Source organism: Nothobranchius furzeri, chromosome 3, assembly GCF_043380555.1.
Source record: "Nothobranchius furzeri strain GRZ-AD chromosome 3, NfurGRZ-RIMD1, whole genome shotgun sequence".
NCBI lineage: Eukaryota > Metazoa > Chordata > Actinopteri > Cyprinodontiformes > Nothobranchiidae > Nothobranchius > Nothobranchius furzeri.
In genome coordinates this window covers 48,733,378-48,752,307 of record NC_091743.1, presented here as the reverse complement: position 1 = coordinate 48,752,307, position 18,930 = coordinate 48,733,378, and the positions used below count along the sequence as shown (strand labels likewise).

At 41.5% G+C, this 18,930-nt stretch overlaps 2 protein-coding genes across 3 annotated transcripts; both read right to left on the bottom strand.

The window, feature by feature from the left end:
- Window positions 1-968: 968 nt before the first annotated feature.
- c1galt1lb (core 1 synthase, glycoprotein-N-acetylgalactosamine 3-beta-galactosyltransferase 1, like b) lies at window positions 969-4,291 on the bottom strand. Its single transcript, XM_015959749.3, has 4 exons — window positions 4,073-4,291; window positions 3,676-3,933; window positions 1,661-2,325; window positions 969-1,423 (listed from the first exon to the last, which is right to left on the bottom strand). Exons 2-4 carry the CDS (start codon window positions 3,890-3,892, stop codon window positions 1,115-1,117), a joined length of 1,191 nt encoding a protein of 396 aa, XP_015815235.1. The 5' UTR covers window positions 3,893-3,933; window positions 4,073-4,291; the 3' UTR covers window positions 969-1,114.
- A 2,382-nt stretch (window positions 4,292-6,673) lies between these two features.
- On the bottom strand, window positions 6,674-18,773 carry os9 (OS9 endoplasmic reticulum lectin). 2 transcript variants are annotated; one of them, XM_015959743.3, is made up of 15 exons: window positions 18,570-18,773; window positions 18,050-18,232; window positions 17,520-17,583; window positions 16,646-16,722; window positions 15,818-15,916; window positions 11,848-12,049; window positions 11,323-11,478; window positions 11,114-11,220; window positions 10,950-10,998; window positions 10,747-10,826; window positions 10,441-10,644; window positions 10,158-10,353; window positions 9,580-9,747; window positions 9,112-9,221; window positions 6,674-7,607 (listed from the first exon to the last, which is right to left on the bottom strand). In XM_015959743.3, exons 1-15 carry the CDS (start codon window positions 18,720-18,722, stop codon window positions 7,470-7,472), a joined length of 1,986 nt encoding a protein of 661 aa, XP_015815229.3. In that variant the 5' UTR covers window positions 18,723-18,773; the 3' UTR covers window positions 6,674-7,469. The 2 variants fall into 2 exon arrangements, with proteins under 2 accessions (XP_015815229.3, XP_015815230.3); XM_015959744.3 differs by lacking the exon at window positions 9,580-9,747.
- Between the last annotated feature and the right edge of the window lie 157 nt (window positions 18,774-18,930).

Genomic DNA, 18,930 nt, shown 5'->3' with positions numbered 1-18,930 from the left:
CCTCATCCAGCTGGTTTAAAGTAAAGATACTTAAAAGTCTGTTAACGAAAACAAACAGTGGGTGTCAGCACTCTTACAGGGGTCTTTGGAATAAACAAAGGAAGGGTTTTATAGTTACTATGAACTAAATTCACTGGTAATGTTAAGGTGTTTGATTAGGATTCAGACTAGATTTATTCTCCACTGCCAGCTCATCAGAACCTGTTACCATGCAGCCCAACAGCACCCCCCCTCCGAAGGTTAAATGTTTGTTTTTGCATTTCTGAACCACAACTCTTTACAGGGACAGTTAGAGAAAGCTGTGCTCCCTTTCACAAAGAGCTGAACAGCTTTCTAGTAGCATTAATAAGTTTTTTGACTAAATTGACCCTAAACTTTTTAATATTTGCCAAAGGGTCCAAACATTTATATTTTTCACATGACGTTGAGAAAAACGGCCTCTTAGTCTAGCTTCACTCTAAAGCAGATGTGGACTTTTGGGAACGTAACCAGGAAGTTTATTGAACCTTTATGACCCGAACGCTAAGAAAATACCAACATAAAATTATTTATAAATGAGCATTTAAGATCGATGTAAATCTCCAAAGAGCTTCATGTAAATAAAAGCATAACTGACAATGTCAACTGAATGTTCCCACAACACATCATGTCACTTATGCCGTTAAAACTGGTTGGCTGAACACAAAAGCTTCAGGACTCATTCTGAAAGACTTGACTCATCTTACAGGTCAGAACATACAGGTTCCCCCTGTTCAGCTCTACGTCTCTCAGAGAAATGAAGTCAAACAGCTTTAGCAAGTCAAGAAAAAAGTGGTTGTGCTGGTAAAATGCAGTTAACAGGCAACTGTAGCCGGCTCACGCAATCGTAAAAACCACCAAATAACAACAATAGAATCATCTTGGGCTGAGAGGCTGACTAGCAGTACCGGTAGACAGTCCTCACTAAAAGCAAACCCTCTGCTTCTGAATCCTGAGGCCAAGCACTGGGATGTGGAAAAGCTTAAAATAAAAGTGGTTTCATGCCTCAAGTCCAGGTTAACAGAGAAAAATTGATAAACACTAAAAACTTCACAAAATCCCATCCACTTCCTGCCTGCCTTAAAACAGCACAGCGTCACTCTTCTGCATCAGGAGGAGGGTCTTTCCCAGCTGCTGGCGGGGGGTCTGGGTCCTGCTCTTGCGCCGATCTGGACGGATTATCAACTTTTCCGTGCTCTTTCTCCTGAGAAGCCATCTGCTTTTGTCCATCTGCAGAATTCGGGAAACTCAAGTGTTCAATTCTGTAGTTCTTTGGGGTGGGGGGCTGGTAGCGGTATTTATAACCAAAGGCACGCAGGTGATAGGTGTAGTATTCCAGTAAATACATGCCCGCAGCATCCACATAATGGAAAGACACCGATATATCCGAGCAGCAGCTAGGACCCTGGGAAAAGACGAATGAGGCGTTTTAGCAACACTGGAGAACATCATGGCGTTCCGTTTTCTGTGAGCAGAAAACACATTACACTGGAAAGGAAAACTTTGGCCGATTAGCTAAAAACCACAGCCGCAGCTCACAGAGATTAAGGATAAGTATGCCATAACAACATTTTATCCTTTTATCCCAGGTGTGCATACTTATACCAGCTTAGGGAGTATGTAGGGATTAAAGCAAACTTACCTCAGAGATGGGATAGTAACAGTAGCTCCAATACCAAAAGCTCTTTGGGAACTTGGCAGTGAGGTGCTGCTCCGGGACAAAGGGATGAAATGTCTCTCTGTGTGAGGTGTCTCTGGAGTCTCCTGCCAGCACCCCAACCTTCTCCATGCACTGCCCCATTGCCAGATCCTCTACAGAGGTAGTGTGAGTGCACACTTTGTTTGTGAAACCTTCCACAAACCTCCGCAGAGCCTCTCTGCTCAGCACGTAGCCCGCACCGCCGCTCATGTACCCCTGCTTGGTGTAGGGCTTGAATCGTCGGCCGAAGTAGATCGGCTCATCGGGCGTGTGGTTGGCCAGGACCCAGCGCAGATTGTCCACAATTACATAGGTGTCGTCATCCGCCTTGAGGAACCAGTCGGCCTCGTTGGCATGATGATCGTAGGCATAATGGAAGGCTCGGATGGTTTTCCAGTACAGCTGATCGCGACCCTCTTTGGTGCCCAGTCCCACCGTGGGGAAGTCGGGGTCGTCCACGGAGCTCATGAAAACCACTATGTTGCAATGGCGACTCCAAGTAGACTTCACATGCCGAGCCTTCTTCTCCAGGTTGTTGGGCCCAGTCATCACCCAGCAAAGAATCCGCACCTTTTTGTACAACTCATCAGCCACGCGGCCATCTTCTCCTGGGGAAGAGATACGAGCATCAGTGCAAAGTCCATCTGCATTCACAACCTGAATACCTATGCTCTCAGGGGGTGTGGCCAAAATATTTGGTATCAAAATAAAATCTTGATCTGCAAAAACAAAAAAGAAGGGATGTTTGTAAATGGAAAAACTATTATAATTGAACATTTGATTTAGTTTTCCATCCATCCCTTTTTGTCCACTTATCTGGGATCAGGTCACGAGAGCAGTAGCCTAAGCAGGGATTCCCAGACTTCCCTCTCCCCAGTCACTTGGGTCAGCTTCTCTGGTAGAATCCTCCCTCCAGCGTGTCCTGATCAGCCCTGCTATCATGTCAATTTACTTTTTTTTCTTCTTAAATGTTTATGCTTGTAATTTCTGTCCTATTGATGCAACAAATAAAAATTTACAATAAAATGTGAATCAGGTATTTGTGGTGACCTCCTGGATCAATGAAACCACATAGAACTTTATTAACTTACATTTTAGGAGGATAAAAACCACTAGAGATGTGCCAATAAAAGCAAGATAGCAGAGTAAACAAAAATAAATAAACTAATCTAGAACATTAATCACAAATGTATAATCATTCTTTTGTGACGTGTACAAAATATATTTCGACCCATATATACACTAACACATGTACATACACATGAAGCCATTAAATAATGAAATCCATAAGCCGGAAAAGAGAATGGATTTCTTTTAATCGTTTGAGTAAACTGGAGTCATGTAACAGTCTGTGCTGAAAACTCGATCTGAACGATCTGAACCAGCAACATCCAGATAACACTCAATAAGAAGAGCCTGAACCCTTTAATTCACTGACAAGCTGCCCAGCACAGCCGCAGCTGGTCAGGTAAAATCAAACGGACTTGATTTTTAAATAAAAAACGTAAATCAATAAGAACAAAGTGCAAACTTCCTTGTTTCCTCGCTGCAGATAAGCAGCAACTACGGAGCAGCATGTGATTTCCAGAATGAACATGACTTTCTACCACGCATATGTACCAGAATTCTGATTAAAACAAAAAAAACTTTTGTTACTTTGAAGTAGTGTTTCTCTCAAAAGGGAAGTGCAACTTGATCACACATTACCCACGTAACAAAACAGCAATCATGTGAGAAAGTAAAATAGTAGCTATATTTATTGCCAGAAATGTACTTCTACTTGTTTCACAACTCTAACCAGAATGTCCAACAGTCATAGAAACTAAGTGGTTTTAATGCTAATGTAAAACGGTGGGGATAAAACAGGTACACCGGTGAGATTAATCCCGGATATTAAACTATGCTTCGGCCCACTGAATAAAGAAGCGTGTCTAACCTAAAGCGTCAACAGTACGTACCTATATGATGAGGGTGCTTCAAGTTGAAAAGAGCAGACCTCTCTTTCTTCCATAATTTATCCTCTCCCCCGAGCTGGTCAAAAAATTTGCCGAAGCTGTTGGCCTGCTGCTCCGCTACGGTCCTCTCAAACCACATCTGCCGCAGAAACACGTACAGTGTGAAGGTTCCCACCACAAAACCAGCAAAAAAAGAGAATCTGTATCCCAGGGCCTTCATGCTGGATCGGGTGACCTAATGGCAGCAGTTGAGTTTAGCAGCTGAACGTGAGAGAAGAAAGAAGGAGAACGAGAGCACAGAGGCTTTAGTAGTCGCCGAGCTGGCCGCAGAGGATATGACAAGAGTTTAAAGAAAGTAACAAGTGTCACTCCCCGTTTGAGGAGTGGTTAACTTACTCACCAGGTCCAGCTGTAACACACACCATGGCAGCGATTATCCTAAAGCTACTTCCTCACCACAGACATAAACTCCGAAAAGCGTTTCCTTTGCGCACGATACCAGATCAGCTAGCCATGGAGCTAAGCTGACAGAACTAGAGAGTTATCTGAAACGATGACTGAAAAACAATACTTGTCCCGCTGTTTACTGTCGTGTTGGGTCTGCTGGCGCAAGCTAACTGGCTAATCCGTTATTTGGTCGACGGCGCTAACGTTTAACTTCGGCGTCAAGTTATTCAGCCGCCCGTAGCTAGCAAAACCGCCACAGAGCTAGCTGACCGACGGGGCTAATAAAAATAGCATCTTCTTGGTTTCTCCGCACAGAATAAACAATAATATGCAAATGTTCCGCTACGCTGAACTACATTTACAACTTGTCTGACTGACTGTTGACTTCCGCCTAAAAAAATCGACACTTCCGGTCAAAATACAAAATTAGAGTTAATCCCCTCCATAACGAACTAATCAGATAAACCATCCGTCCAATAGACTGTGCATCAAGTGCACATTTTTTCCTCAGATCTGAACAGGCAAGTTTTCTATTGAAATATTAAAGTTGAAAAAGGTAGAGAGTCATTTTCTGTAGATAAAAGAAACATAACACCTTTCAGAAATGTTTCCAAGCAAAATTAGAAGTTTTGCGTAGGTGATCATGTAAAAGTGGAAACTACTGGCTCTGTACGTGGGACAAGTAGAAACCAGTGTTTACAGGTTTAAATCTCTACTGAATATTACAGTGAAAGGGCTCTTTGCACACTAATGTGTTCATGTGAGACTGTGCACTGTATAATATTCATATAAGCAGGCAAGTATAGGCTATACACAATATTTTGTATTATAGCTCATTAAAACTCTTGAATTACTGTTTTTTTAACCAACAAGATTAAAAAAAACATATATCGTAATGTATTTCACTTACTGTAGAGAATCTATAAATGATGTGAAGCCCACATTATCACTTGTGGAAAACGTCCAGAGAGAGAGAGAGAGAGAGATGCTACAGAGGATGGATTATTGTCACAATAATACATTTTTCAGTTATGATTATGGGCTGGGTGTAGGCGTTATTGCTGGTTGTTGTGCAATAAAAATCCTTCATTATACAAGTCAGTAGAGCCATTACCATTTGATGTGAGCAGTTTAGATCATGTCCCAAACCGGATTATCTTGAAACTCTCATGGGAAGAAGAGTCGAGGCAGAACCACTGTCTGTAAAGTTCAATGTATTGTGTCAATGGACAGATTAGAAAGTCCACCTCTATGGTAGTGTATAGACTAGCAGACTATTTATTGATGATGGGTCTGATCAGTTATTTTCCTGTGTGTCTTGGGAAGACTGTAAATGCACAGTGTAGAATCTGTAATAGTAGGCTTGAATAACACCTTAGTCTCTTTCATGTCTCTATAAGCAGTCTGACTTCCATCCTCTCATTTTCATCCGCTTATCTGGGATCGGATCGTGGGGGCAGCAGCCTAAGAAAAGAGGCCTAGGCGTCTCTCTCTGCAGCTACTTGGGCCAGCTCCTCTGGGGGAATTCCAAGGCGTTCCCTGGCCAGCTGAGAACATAGTACCCCCAGCGTGTCCTAGGTCTTCCTTTGGGTCTCCCGGTTGGACATACTCAGAAAACCTCACCAGGGAGGTTTCCAGGAGGGATCCTGAGATGCCTGAGCCACCTTAACTGGCTCTTCTTGACGTGGAGGAGCAGCGGATCTAGTCTGAGCCCCTCCTGGATGACTGAGCTTCTCACCCTATCTCTAAGGGAGAGCCCAGCCACTCGGAGTAGACCCGCTTATCTTTTGCATCGAGAGGAGCCTGTTGAAGTGGCTCAGGCATCTAGTTAGGATACTTCCCAGAGGTTTTCCGGGCACGTCCAACCAGGAAAATACCTGAAGGAAGACCCGGGACACACTGGAGACTATGTTTCACGGCTGGCCAGCGAACGCCTTAGGATTCCCCTGGAGGAGCTGGTCCAAGTGGCTGGGAAAGGGAAGTATGGGCCTCCCTGCTTAGGCTACTGCCCCGGGGACCCAACCCTGGATAAGCAGCCAAAAATGGATGGACGGACAAACCTGTCTTGTCTTTACAAATTCATTATGAATCCGCTCAACTTAGAGCAATAAAAAAGTCATACACTCAAGAGTACACCAGAGATTCAGTTGGTGACGCATACAGTCAATTCACCAGCCACAATAAATATTCTAACGAAACTCAGTTGACTATGTAAAGAAACACACCCATTTTCTTTTTAATGCCTCTGTGCTTAAACCAGTTTGACGCACTTCCATTGTTCCAAAGATTTGTTTTAGAAAAGATCTTCCACAGAATTCTCAAACATATTTATTGGGGTAGGTCAACTCCCACTTAATCTGTGCTGAATTACAACCAAATAAAAGACAGACAGAATAATTATGTACACACTTTAGCTCCAATAAGCCAAATTTTTTTACAAACTGTACAAATTCAGCCCCTCTGAGTACATGTCTGAAGGGTTTTGTGAGCATCAGTGAATTTGGTACACTAAACCTAGTTAACATCAAAGCTGCATTCATTTATTAAATTAAGGTAGTTTAAAGATTTCCCTAAAAATGCTTGAAAGACACCTCCAAGCACGTAGAGGTCCTTGTAGCTTAGAAAAAAAAATTAAACAAAACAAGACTCCATAACTAAGTTTTCAGTTTGTGTAATTACTTCAAAGATTCCAAGTGTATTACAAATAATCATTTATTCTATTTTTGTTTACCTCTGATGCTCGACATACTAAAATGTGCCAGAATGTAAAAGAAAAAGAAACAACTGCAATTGGAATGCGAAGCTTTGAGCATTTGTTCTCGGTTTTTCAGAGGCGACAGTGCTTGTTATGGAAGCAGATATTCAGCTGATGTCCACAAAAACTCCCCATCTGAGTCGCTCACGGGTTTGGGCTCCAGAGCCAACATCGAAGACAACACAAACATGGTTGCGGCTTCAGAACACGCTTGTTTAACAAAATTGGAAAATTATTCTAGAAACGTTAGCTTTAGCTCACCCAGCTACTTTGGCCTTCTACAAAAACTGAATCCCATCAAAAAGGGAAGATGCGTAACGTCCTTCAACTACAACCACAGCTAACACGCTGCAGTGTCTTCGTGCAACGCATGAAAGTCGTCCTTTAGAGATGCTGAAAGTATTGCCTTTACGAGAAAACTCATTTTCTGAATGTGCAAACAGCTGAGATCCGTATAATCTGCCAGGATTAACAGCAATTATTGAATGAAGAGAGTTGTTTATCAAATCTGTGACGACACATTGTAGTCCTTCTCCCTGCTTGTTTCCACAGGAGTTTACCATCCAAGTAGGGGTACTGGGGGTGTTGTATGAGCTCAAATGTCTACGTCGTCCGAGTCGGACGTGCTGGATGACTGGGTATCCTCCTGGTTTTCTCCCCACACAAATCTATAGTTATTCTCCAACTCCTGTTGCCTCTTTTGCTCTTTGTAAACCTCTTCAGTGCCACCAGTCTGAGGAGTAAAAAACAAAAAGACATTTCATGTGAAAAACAATCAGCCTTTCAGATCTAAATGTCCCTCGACTTTAAACAAAGTTTAAACTCATACCTGTTCCTGCAATCCTGCAGGGAACACAGACCCTTTGCTCCTAACCCGAATCAGCCCGGAAGAATGATTAACCCAAACAAAATGGCTGACTATGACATAAAACCCCTAAGTCTTCACACGGAGTTACTTCATCACCACAAAATCATAGATGTAAAGGTTCCAGGTCATGCCATTTTAAACATTTGTGAACAAAGGTAGGAACATTATATAAATAAGAGTTATTTTCGTCAGCCTGAATTTGTATCCGGAAATAAAACGCTTTTGTTTCAGTGAAACTCCGCCTACGCCCGCTCGGACAAAATGTGACTACAACAGCATCTTAGGCGAGTCAGTCACTGCACTGGTTATGGTAGTCCAGAGGTTAAGACGTCAGCCTGAGCACACGAACCACTAGACTACCAAGTCTGCTACATGACACCAATCGCCTAAGCTACATATCCTAAGCTGGCCACGGGAGACAGTTTTCAGAACAGAGACTGGCTTCGGGGAGAGGAGCTAGTCTCTGATGACGAGACTAGTTTTCATTGACACTTACCAAGATTTTGAAAATAAAACTCAAAATTTGCAGCTGAAACAGGAAAAGGCATGAATGCAGCCAAAGGTGGGTTAGGTTGTTTTATTTCATGAGAAAATAACTATATCAGATGATAAAAAGCTCCAAAATGTGGATTTTCCATGATATGGCTCCTTTAAGCCCCACCAAGTGTCACGTGTGAACTGTATTAGGATGCCGAAACAAACAAAACAATATTGTTCTCTGGGAACTTCAAAGTGCAAAAACCCTTCAAGAGAAAAAAAAGTTTTCTAGTCAGACAGATGAAGCCGAGTAGAGGTAGACAAAAATACATTTAAATTAACAGCACCGGGCTGCCCGAGGACGTGCCTGACTTTAAATCGGCTTTACTAAGGACAAATAATCGGTCTACCCCTAAAGCTGAATTCAAATTTAACAGCACTGATTCACAAACAAGGTCTGGATGGATGAAGTCTCCACTTTATGTTGAAAGTATGAAAACCAGCCTTTTCTTTTCATTCGGAGTCACAACAGACCATTAAAGATTTAAAAACAAAAGAGGAGCTACATGTTGGAGAAAAGACAGTCAGCAAACCGATCCGAACGAGGGCAGAGCATCGGAGCCAGCTGGAACAACAAAACAGTGGAGTGAAAAATGGATCTGATGGCAAAATCTGGAGAAAACTTCACCAGTAAAACCTAACAGTAAGGATCCCATTTCAATAAAACATCAGCATCAAAATCTACCCGTAAACTACTTCAAGAATTCGACGTAGCAGCGGTACGTTTCGGATGAATGAACTAAACCTGAGCAGCACACAGCTGCAACCAGACATAGCATAAGTAGATTTCACACCCGTTAGGATTAAAACTAACTCAGAGTACTGGGATTACCAGCAGATTTATGAGTAGCTCCCTGAAGGACTTTGTATCCTCTTCCGTCAACCACTGGTCACCCGCCTCATCTGCATTCTTTCTTGTCAAGATCTTCACCTCAATTTTACCTTGAGAACAGAGAAAAAACCCATAAAAATTAAAACACAACCACACAAAAGAGAGATAAACAACTCGGTATGAATGATGTGAATGGTACTTTCAGTGGATGGAAGGAAATGAGAAAAGAAAGAAGACACATGAAGGAAAAACTCTTTATTTCTGGTTTTCTTTAAGAAAAGATTCAGCTTACAGCACCCGTGTTTTTAGATTTGTTAAACATTCAGCTCCTTCTTAAAGACTAAACCTTTGGAAAAAGTGGTGAGAAACCAATCGACAAGATGGGAAGAGAAATGCAGTGCTGCACGCTGAAGACAGGAGATGGAAAACAGAAAAGGCCGTGAGTATCGCAGCACTCCTCCATCATACCTTCGGCCTTTAGTCCTGCCTTCTCTAGCTGCTCTTTAACCACGTCCTTTATGTGCTGCCACTGGGGGTCTCCTTCGCCCATCTCCTGACCTCTGACCTCCCCATCAGGGCTGCTGCCCGTCTTATACTTAGTAATTTTGATCTTAACGTGGTCGTCAGCTGCTTGTTCTGGGGTGGCGAGACAAAAGAGGGACAAAAGAGACAATTCACCTAAAATAAAAAATAAAAAAAACACCTCATCATCAGGGTCACTGGATGGAGGTGATAAGCGCCATCCAAAACACCTTTTTATATTCATGCCAGCTCTGCTGGATAGATTCACTTATTGGGTTTGACTTTTATAAACTTCCATTTTGATTTGGATGAATTAAAACAAAGTCACCCGCTGTCACGCTGGTGGCAGCAGAAGAAAAGACCACCAGAACATCCAAAGACTTTCTGATCTTTGAATCGATCCTTTCTGAGATGAAGAACGTCACCACAAACATTGACCATGCAGGTGAATGATGTGAAGATGAGACAGAATGAGTTTACACGATGACGACGAGAGGGCGGGTCATACAGCCCGTAAACGTTACCTGGCTGTTTGGGTGCCAGGCTTGGGCTGCCTCTGGTCGGGTCGCTGCCTCTTTGGACCGTTTGCTGCTGTGGGTCCTGAACATCTTTCTCCTCCAGATGATCCAGCAGCTTATCCAGTGTTGTCTCCAGTGTTTGTGTTGCCTGGGTCCGATCAAACTCCCCTTTCAGACCTTCGGTTTCCAGTTCCTGCTGGGCCTGAAAAACAAACCACTATAGCTCATACATGTTCTGTTAAACAAAAACAAATCTCATTTCTCAACATGGCGTCTCTTTTCCTGAAACCTCGTCTATGATGTTGTCAAACTCCTTCTGCATTTCCTCTTTTATCTCTTCGATTTTGTCAGCAGGCACAGAGAGGTCAGCCATCTCATCTTCAAACTCCTCCAACAGCTGATCATCTTCATCCTTCTCATCTCCTCTCAGCTTCTCCGTTTGTAGGTCGCTTGTTGATTTCTCTTCACTATTTTTAGCCTGGCTTTGTGCTTTCTATGAAATAAATACCAAAAGGTAAGAAAAAAATGTTAAAATTTCTATTTCAAGAAAAGGTATGATTTAAAAAGGAGGACCAAAAAGAGACAAAGGACCGACCTTCCTATTGCTTTCCTTCAGATGTTCAACAAAATTCATCAGGTCTGCCGGGTCGGTGATGATCTTAAAGTTGAAGTTTTCTATCAGACAGTAAGAATTAAAAGAAATGCATAGCAGATGATCACAGAGTATTTATTTAAGTGTGTAATTTAAAAAAAAAAGGCTACAGATTCTATAGACTACACTATAATATAAATCGGTACCTTCATCACCATCGGCGTCTGCTGCTGGGTCATAATCACTTTCTGTGACCTGTCAAAAATCAAGTTAGGAAATTTAAGATGGAAAAGTGAAAACTACACCCTCTGGTGGTTTGCATTATGCTGTCTGGTTTCAAAAATATACAAACTGATAGAGATTTACACACCTCATTATCCTGATGAGAAACCGGAAGCTTTGATTTTCCTGGTCTTTCAACTCCTTCCCAGAAATCAGTGTCTTCTGATGTTGCATCTTCAGATATTTCTGCCATTTCTGGTGAAAAGCAGACAGATTTGATCCAAACGAAACAGCTTTTGACCTGCTAAAGCCATAAGAACAAATTACAATCACTAAGTTAGGATGACTAATATGCACCTTTTCTATCAGAAGGGCTGGGGTCACCGCGAGGTCCAGCCGACGTCTCCTCTGCCGTTACTCTCACTGTTCCTTCTGCCCCTTCGTTACCAGCCAACATCTCATCGAGGCTCTTCAGCTCCTCAGAGATCTGCTCTACTTTACGCTTTGTGTCCGCTGGAAACACACAGATGAAGACGGGAAAGTGAGAGGCAGAAAAAAAACAAAGGTTGTCAAAACACTGTTGTTTTACTTAAACCATGGAATAAACTAGATGAATTTTATACCGTAAATCATTCGTTTCATTCACACTTAATTACAACCATTAGTCATGTTTAATTTTATTATTGATATTTTTCTCACTCAAAATAATATGTAAATAACTGACAAATATGAAACAGAAATCAAAACATTTGCATTTTGTTTTTCATATACGTTTAAGCATAGATTCCTCACATGCATTTCTGTTAGGTAGAACCCTCCCAAATCCTCAAAGATCAAAACAAAACCAGGAAACTAAACACTGTGACCTTTATCTTCACTCACAGACTTGAGCTTTGACGTAATCCATGTACTGCTGCGCACTTAGTGCTGGCTGGCACACAATACCCTGCGGCTTGGCAGTGGACGGTGGCCGCAGGAGAGGATGCTGGCAGGTGCGACTGGTGTGAACCGTCAACACGTAGCGACACGACTGAGGCTCATCCACACGGGCGATGTAGTCGCTTGAGCCTTCTTCGCACACAAACTGGAAAAATGTAGAATCAAGTTTATTTATATTTGCACAAAAAGATCTTTACAGGTATCAGTTACAAAGGTGACTCCTTCAGCTGTGTCATGTTCAGCGTCCCCATCATGCGTCCCCTTGTGTTCCCCATCCCTCTCTAGGTTTTCTCCTTAGGTTTCTGTGTCCCTGTGGTCCCCAGCCCCTAGGTTTCCCTCACATCTCCCTTAGTCACCCCACTTATCATTAGGTTTCCATCATGTTTGGATCATTTAGTCAGTATCTCCCTTTGGTTCATTTTTGCTTCCTTCCTGTTAGGTCTGGTTTCCTCCCCTGCTCCATTCTGCTCCACCTCTCAGTTCATTAGTCTCACCTGTGTCCAATTCCCTTAATCACCCAGCCCCTGTGTATATAACCCTGTCTGCGTCTCAGGCCCTATCCACACGTAGCCGGGGATCTGCCAAAACAGATATTTTCCTACGTTTTGGCCTGTCATCCACACGAAAACTGAGTTTTTTCAAACGAAAACTGATCTTTTTAAAAACTCCGGCCAAAGTGAAGATCTGCATTTTCTCCGTTTTGGGTGTCTGCATGTGGACAGACAAAACCGGAGTTTTAAGGTCCGCAACGTCACTTTCCGAGACAAAAAAAGCTGACATCACGTGTGTGACCTGTGTTTACACTAGCCGACAGCATGGATGCCCTCAGAGCTGCGCTCGCTTTATCAATTGTCCAAGCGCTTTTTGCTTGTTTGTTTTTGCAAGCGGAATTACTGCTCCTTGCAGAAGACCACAGATGAAGGACGAGGTTAAGAACGGGGGAAGTACTGCCGCCTACAGGTCTGGCATGTCCTTAACAACATATTTATCCGGGTACGCGTAGACAGAGTTTTTTTTAAACGAGGTGGTGTGGATGCAAGTTTTTGGAGGGGCGAATATTCGTTTAAAAAAAAACGGCTACGTGTGGACTAGGCCTCAGTGTGTTGTCGGTCCATTGTTGTTGTATCCGCGTTGTCTCGTTTCCCCCTCTAGGTCTCTAGGTATTTGGCTTCCACTAAGTCTCTAGGTTTGAGCTCTTTAAGTGAGCTTCCGTCTCCAGGATTTTTGGACATTGGTTTTTTGGCTTCCTGCCCTCATTGGATTTATTTGGACATTTATTCCTAAATAAAGGATTTTAAGTTTTTTCTACCTGCCTTTGTCGTCTGGGGTTTTCTGCATCTTGGGTCCTAACCTCCTCCTGTCTCACAACCTGACAAGCCATGGCCGTCGTTTTTAATGTAGAAATGAAGGACTTAAGGGTAGAATGTCCAATCTTTGAACTAGGGCTGCTCGATTATGGCAAAAATAATAATCACGATTATGGTGACTGAAATTGAGATCACGATTATTTAGGACGATTTTTCAATTTATGTTGATTTTATTTGTTTTTATTCAGTCATAAAATTGCTCAGGGCACAATCAGGACAAAAATAAGAAACAAGATGATCACTAAAATAACTCCTGATTCCCAGTATAAAAAGACCAATATACTTATAGCTCATAGTTTATGACCCAAGGTCTATAGACCTTGGTTTAACTCATTTAAGTCTAACAGTACAGACCCAAATACCAATATCTTGCAAATACTGACAGCAAGAATTATACAGTGGCATTTATAACAAATACATGCAAATAAATTGATGTTCACAAAATGTTGCATAATACGTATTTAGTCGTGTCAATGTGCTGCTGGAGAGTGCACTAGCACCGTGTCCTCAGAGAGATTAGTTATTATTTATCAGCGTGAGGAACTTATTTCTACCTTATTTATAAACTATTTATTTACAAGTCCATCAATTAATGTAATAATTGTCCCAACCACAGCTGCACCCCCCACCCCCCAACCCGGTCTCACAGCAATCAGGGCAAGCTGCTCGTGTGTTTAGCACGCTGCACGCGCACATTTAGCCGTTTTAGTGGCTCAGGAGTCCGCAGGTGCGGTGTGTGTGTCACTCACTCTGGTTAATCCAACAGGGAGCCGGCTCCGAGAGCTGTCTTTAGCGACCGACACATCACTACATCATTCCCTTTCCTAATGTCCTGAAGAACGGTCCGGAGAGCAGGCGGAGTGTTTAGCTAACCTGCAGGAAATGTCGACGACAGTTATCCAGAAAGTAGCTAAGGGTTACCAGAGATGTTTCTGAGGTGTTCGCTAGGTACTTTTAAGTTAAAAAGTCAAGAAGGGGGTCTGAAAAGCTGCTAGAAATAGCGTCACAGTCACTAAGTTGGCAACACTGTGGGAGGAGCGCTTCATTTGCAACTCGGCGCAGCGCAGGCGGGAGGAGCAAATAATCGGCTTGTTTTGTTTTTTATAATCGTTCAAAACTCAGATCGTAATCGTGATTAAAATTCGATTAATTGAGCAGCCCTACTTTGAACAATCTGTTTAAGCAAGCGACATTTTTAATAAAAAAATAATTCTATGGTCCAAACCCCGTCCCTGAGGCTCCCCACTAGAGTCACAGAATCTGATGGTCTTAGGAAATGGTGACACCAAAAACAAAGGATACCTTTAACCCAAAGTAGCAAGTAATCTTATGTTTCAACCCATTGCTGACACCTTCTCTGGTCCTAACATAATACACCTATAATATTGTATACCAGTTCAGTATGCAAGCTAATATTGTGTGGCGGTTTTATGGTCCATCATTCTTGGTTTATTCTTAACTTGGTGCCATCAACCATCTGGAATGCGCTTCTGATGGTTTAGGTCGGTTTTCATGGCTGATATATCTAGATGTTTTCTGCCTTATCTTTATGCTAAAATGTCAAAAATAACAAAATTAGAGGCTCAACGTGACATGAATCAGTTAATGAATATGGAATTCAACCACCTCTTGAAATGTCATACACTGCTCAGTAATAAAATCAGACAATTGACCAAAGTTAACTGAACAAATAATAAACCAGCCAAATCTGAAACGTTCAAAACAGGTAAATAAAAAGAATTCAGTTGACAACTATGTCTTAAAGCATTTACAAAGCAGATGTTTTTCAGGAATGTAAATATACGTGCATCCATCCATTTTCAGTCGCTTATCCGGAGTTGGGTCGCAGGGGCAGCAGCCTAAGCCGGGACGCCCAGACTTCCCTCTCCCCAGCTACTTGAGCCAGCTCTTCCAGGGGAATCCCAAGGCATTCCCTGGCCAGCCGAGAGACATAGTCCCTCTAGCGTGTCCTGTGTCTTCCTTTGGGTCTCCTCTCAGTTGGAAATATACATTTAAATAAAAATTTGCAGCAGCAGTGGGCTGTCCGCAGATGCGCCCGACTTTAAATCAACCGACGCAATATATACAAAATTGTAAATATCGGCCTGATACCTCAGTCTATCCCTGCCGTGAACCTTGTCAGACGTGCTTTCCCGACAAGCACAGAACCATACTCTAACAGAACATGTTAGACAACTCCTTAAACGAGCAAACACAAACAGAATGGAAAATTCTACCTGTGACACCAGGCAGCTCGTCTCTGGCTTTGCTTCCTGTTTAACTGCTGCTAGTCAACGACGTGTGATTAAAGCTTGTACGGGGGAGGGCAGTCAGAAGAGCAGTAAGATGGATGGATCACGATCCAATCATTAAGAATGGAACCTTAACAATGATTGGACGAGGTTTTTCCAGGATTGGATGTTTCAGAGGTGATTAAAATCACTCATTTTTTGACAAAACATTTGATTAATCGGTTGCCATCGGTATGTGAAGATTATTTAAAGAAGCAAATTATAAACAAGAACTGATGAATTGAAAAGTCTCACCCGGACTTCAGTCTCTCTTGGTTCCCCATTAAGGTCACACTTTGATCCATTAACATAAGTCTGGCTGTGGTAACGTTTCAGTTTGTGCTGTTTGGATGCCTGTGAAATGAACAGAACCAGTGCCTTAAATAATGAAATCTGTTATCGTCTTTAGCAATTGTAAAACTGCTATTTGGTTTTAATGTCACAAAACACACAGAAGCTAAGTAAAAAAAAAAAAAAAGAAGGAAAACTGAATGCATATCCTACAGTCATTTATCTCATAAAGAGGCAACTTTAAGAGCACATACAGATATTTCTGAGCATTTTCTGTCAACAGTGTTTGAAGAGGCCTACATTTAAAGGGAGATTGGGTGTTTTGGCTTGCTTTTAGCACCTGTAGTGTCTGTTTAGAAGAACCAAAAACAAAAGACATCTACTTAATGTGCATTCCTCTTTTTAACACCTTAATCAAACAGATGAAATGTCTCCCCAGCCTTCATTAATGTCTACAGGAGTGATCCAGCACTAAATTAAACAAATCAGCTGTGTTCGTGATCTAAAACATGCAGGAAACATGCTGAAAGCAGACTGCAACCCCAGGTTGGTCAGCTCCAGTGTTTTTTTTTTAAAGTCCAACAAACTGGACCGACACTCTAATGTTAAAAATGCGGTATTCTGGCCACAGAGTGTGATGGGGGTCTGAGTGAAATTTCATTAACCCTGTAAAGGGTCATTTTAGCACATATAGAAAATGATGTAAAAATATGAAAAAGTTGCCTAATATCCCTGGGTCTGTAGTTAGTTGTTTTATTTCTTAGTTTTTGTAGTTAATAAAGACAACTTTACCTTTGCCGTTTCATTGTTCCAGTCAAATTCAGACTCATAAAATCCCAGATAAAGAACACCCCCATTGATTTCTGTGTCTAAAAAAAAAGAACATCAGTCACAAACATGTCTTAAAAACATGCAGACGATAATCAGACCTGGAAAATGTATTTTTAGACTTATACAAGTTTGCAAAAATGTTATGTCAACATTTCTCCGTGTGTTAAAGACTTTTGAATCTTTAACTGTCAGAAGGTGCACAGCTACTATAAGTGTAAGAACACAAGTTTAACTTGTTTTTTTTTTCTAGAAATGCACAGATGAACGGTAAACAGAATCAGCTTTTAGTGGCTTGACTGATATACCAGGCACAATCCTGTCTCAGTGATCACACTAAAGACAAGCACAAACACAAACTAGCAGGATATTTTTACTGAGAGAGGAGGATTCACAGTTAGCTGTCTGTAAGATGTTTAAAAATAACATCAGAGAAAGTGTAAAAAACATTTTACTTAAGACACAGATTTTTTAAATAGACAGTAGCGTATAATCTACAGGTCAGGTTGACTGCAGTTCATATCCTAATGATGTGAATCCAGATGAGTTCCCAGATATTTTTGTCTTTTAATAAAACACAATGAAGTTAGTAAAAGTATTGGCTAAATTGCAGCATTACTGAAAACAACATGGTTATATGAAAGCAATTCTCTTGTTTCTTAGTTACATGCACATCCATCCATCCATTAGAAGACCTGGATAAAAACACAACACTCAAAAAGGTCTGATAAATATGTAAGTTTACAGCAGGCAAACTGCCCTTTGTATTTATAATTTGCCCACAATTTGTCATTAGAAAAATAAGTCAATTAAGAATGCTTAATCAGAATATTTTTACCTTCAAGGTGGTACTGTTGGATATGTTTACTATGGCAAAACTCATATGTCCACCAGTCTTTTGTCTGCAGGAAATAATGACAGCAAATTTCAAATGAGGTCATTTGCATAGTGCAGTCAACAGTTTGGCAACACCTGCATATTAAACAGGTGTGTGACAGGTGTCTCTCTCAAACATTTGACTGGTACTGATAGTTGGTCGATCTAGCTCATGCCACTTCTGATCTGAATCTTGGTCCACATAGTGAATTATGTAATCTCACATGAATGTAAACTAATAAAAAGTACACACGTCTTTAAAAAAATGTTTAAAAGCAGCTTGAGGGATCATAATCCAGAAAGTATTTGACGTTTTTTTGATTACACCTGCACAATGTTATAACTATGTAATTTGAAAAGAAACAATTGTTAATTGGTGACAGTATGTGTGATGAGGTCTGTACAGAGCTCTTAATCACTTAATTACATACGTATTTAATAAGCGAATTACATAAATAAGCATTGATTGACACCTGAAAAGTGAGAGAATACCTTTAGTAAACATGGAGATTTGTGCATAGGCTTGAGCAGGTCTGGGATGTCTGGGCCGGTGTAGGCCTGAGAGTCAGGCTCGGAGGCTGGGTCCTGGTGAAAGCGGACAGCCTGGGCTGGTAGTCGACATTCATAGAGCTGCTTGTATTTATTAGACACCATCATTACTTCCTCTGTCTTGGTCTGAAAAATAAACACTGTGATGAAACCCCAGTAATAATTAAAGGGAAGCTACACAGTATATTGGCAGTAGTTAATTGGTCAGGTGTTTTGTGTGTGTGTGTGTGTGTGTGTGTACATGTTGTCAAGACAGCTGTCACAGTTGTCGCTCATAAATTAACAATTTCTGTCTTCGCACGAATTGGCAAAATATCTTAACGTTTCTTGCTGAGCTTAAACAAACATGTTATTTGTATTTGTAATTAAATAACCTAAAGGAATTAATATATTTATCGCTAGCAAGCTGTAGCCTACATTATAGCTAACAAGCTACACGTTAGCATCTATAGCCCCCACTCACCTGCCCTAATATCACGGGGTCAGACAGAATTTGAATCCCGTATTTCATTTCGTTTAACTCTTCCAAATTCAAGAAGGCTGGAACACAGAGGGGGCATATCAACACAAAAAGGAACAGTCTCTTCAGCCACCGCAATAATAAGGAGGCAGCCATCGTTAACACTCTTCGTACACCAAGCGCTGTACAAGCATCAAAACACAGAACGCCTGACATGGTAGACGTTGATTGGTTAGTGTCAAAGTTGTTGCTCTACGATTGGTTGAATTTAATGTCAGTCACCAGTTTTTTTACTTCCAGTGTGTACTAGTTTCTTGTTACAGGGACGATTTAAACGGGCGACACAGGCACCGCTAACTAACGA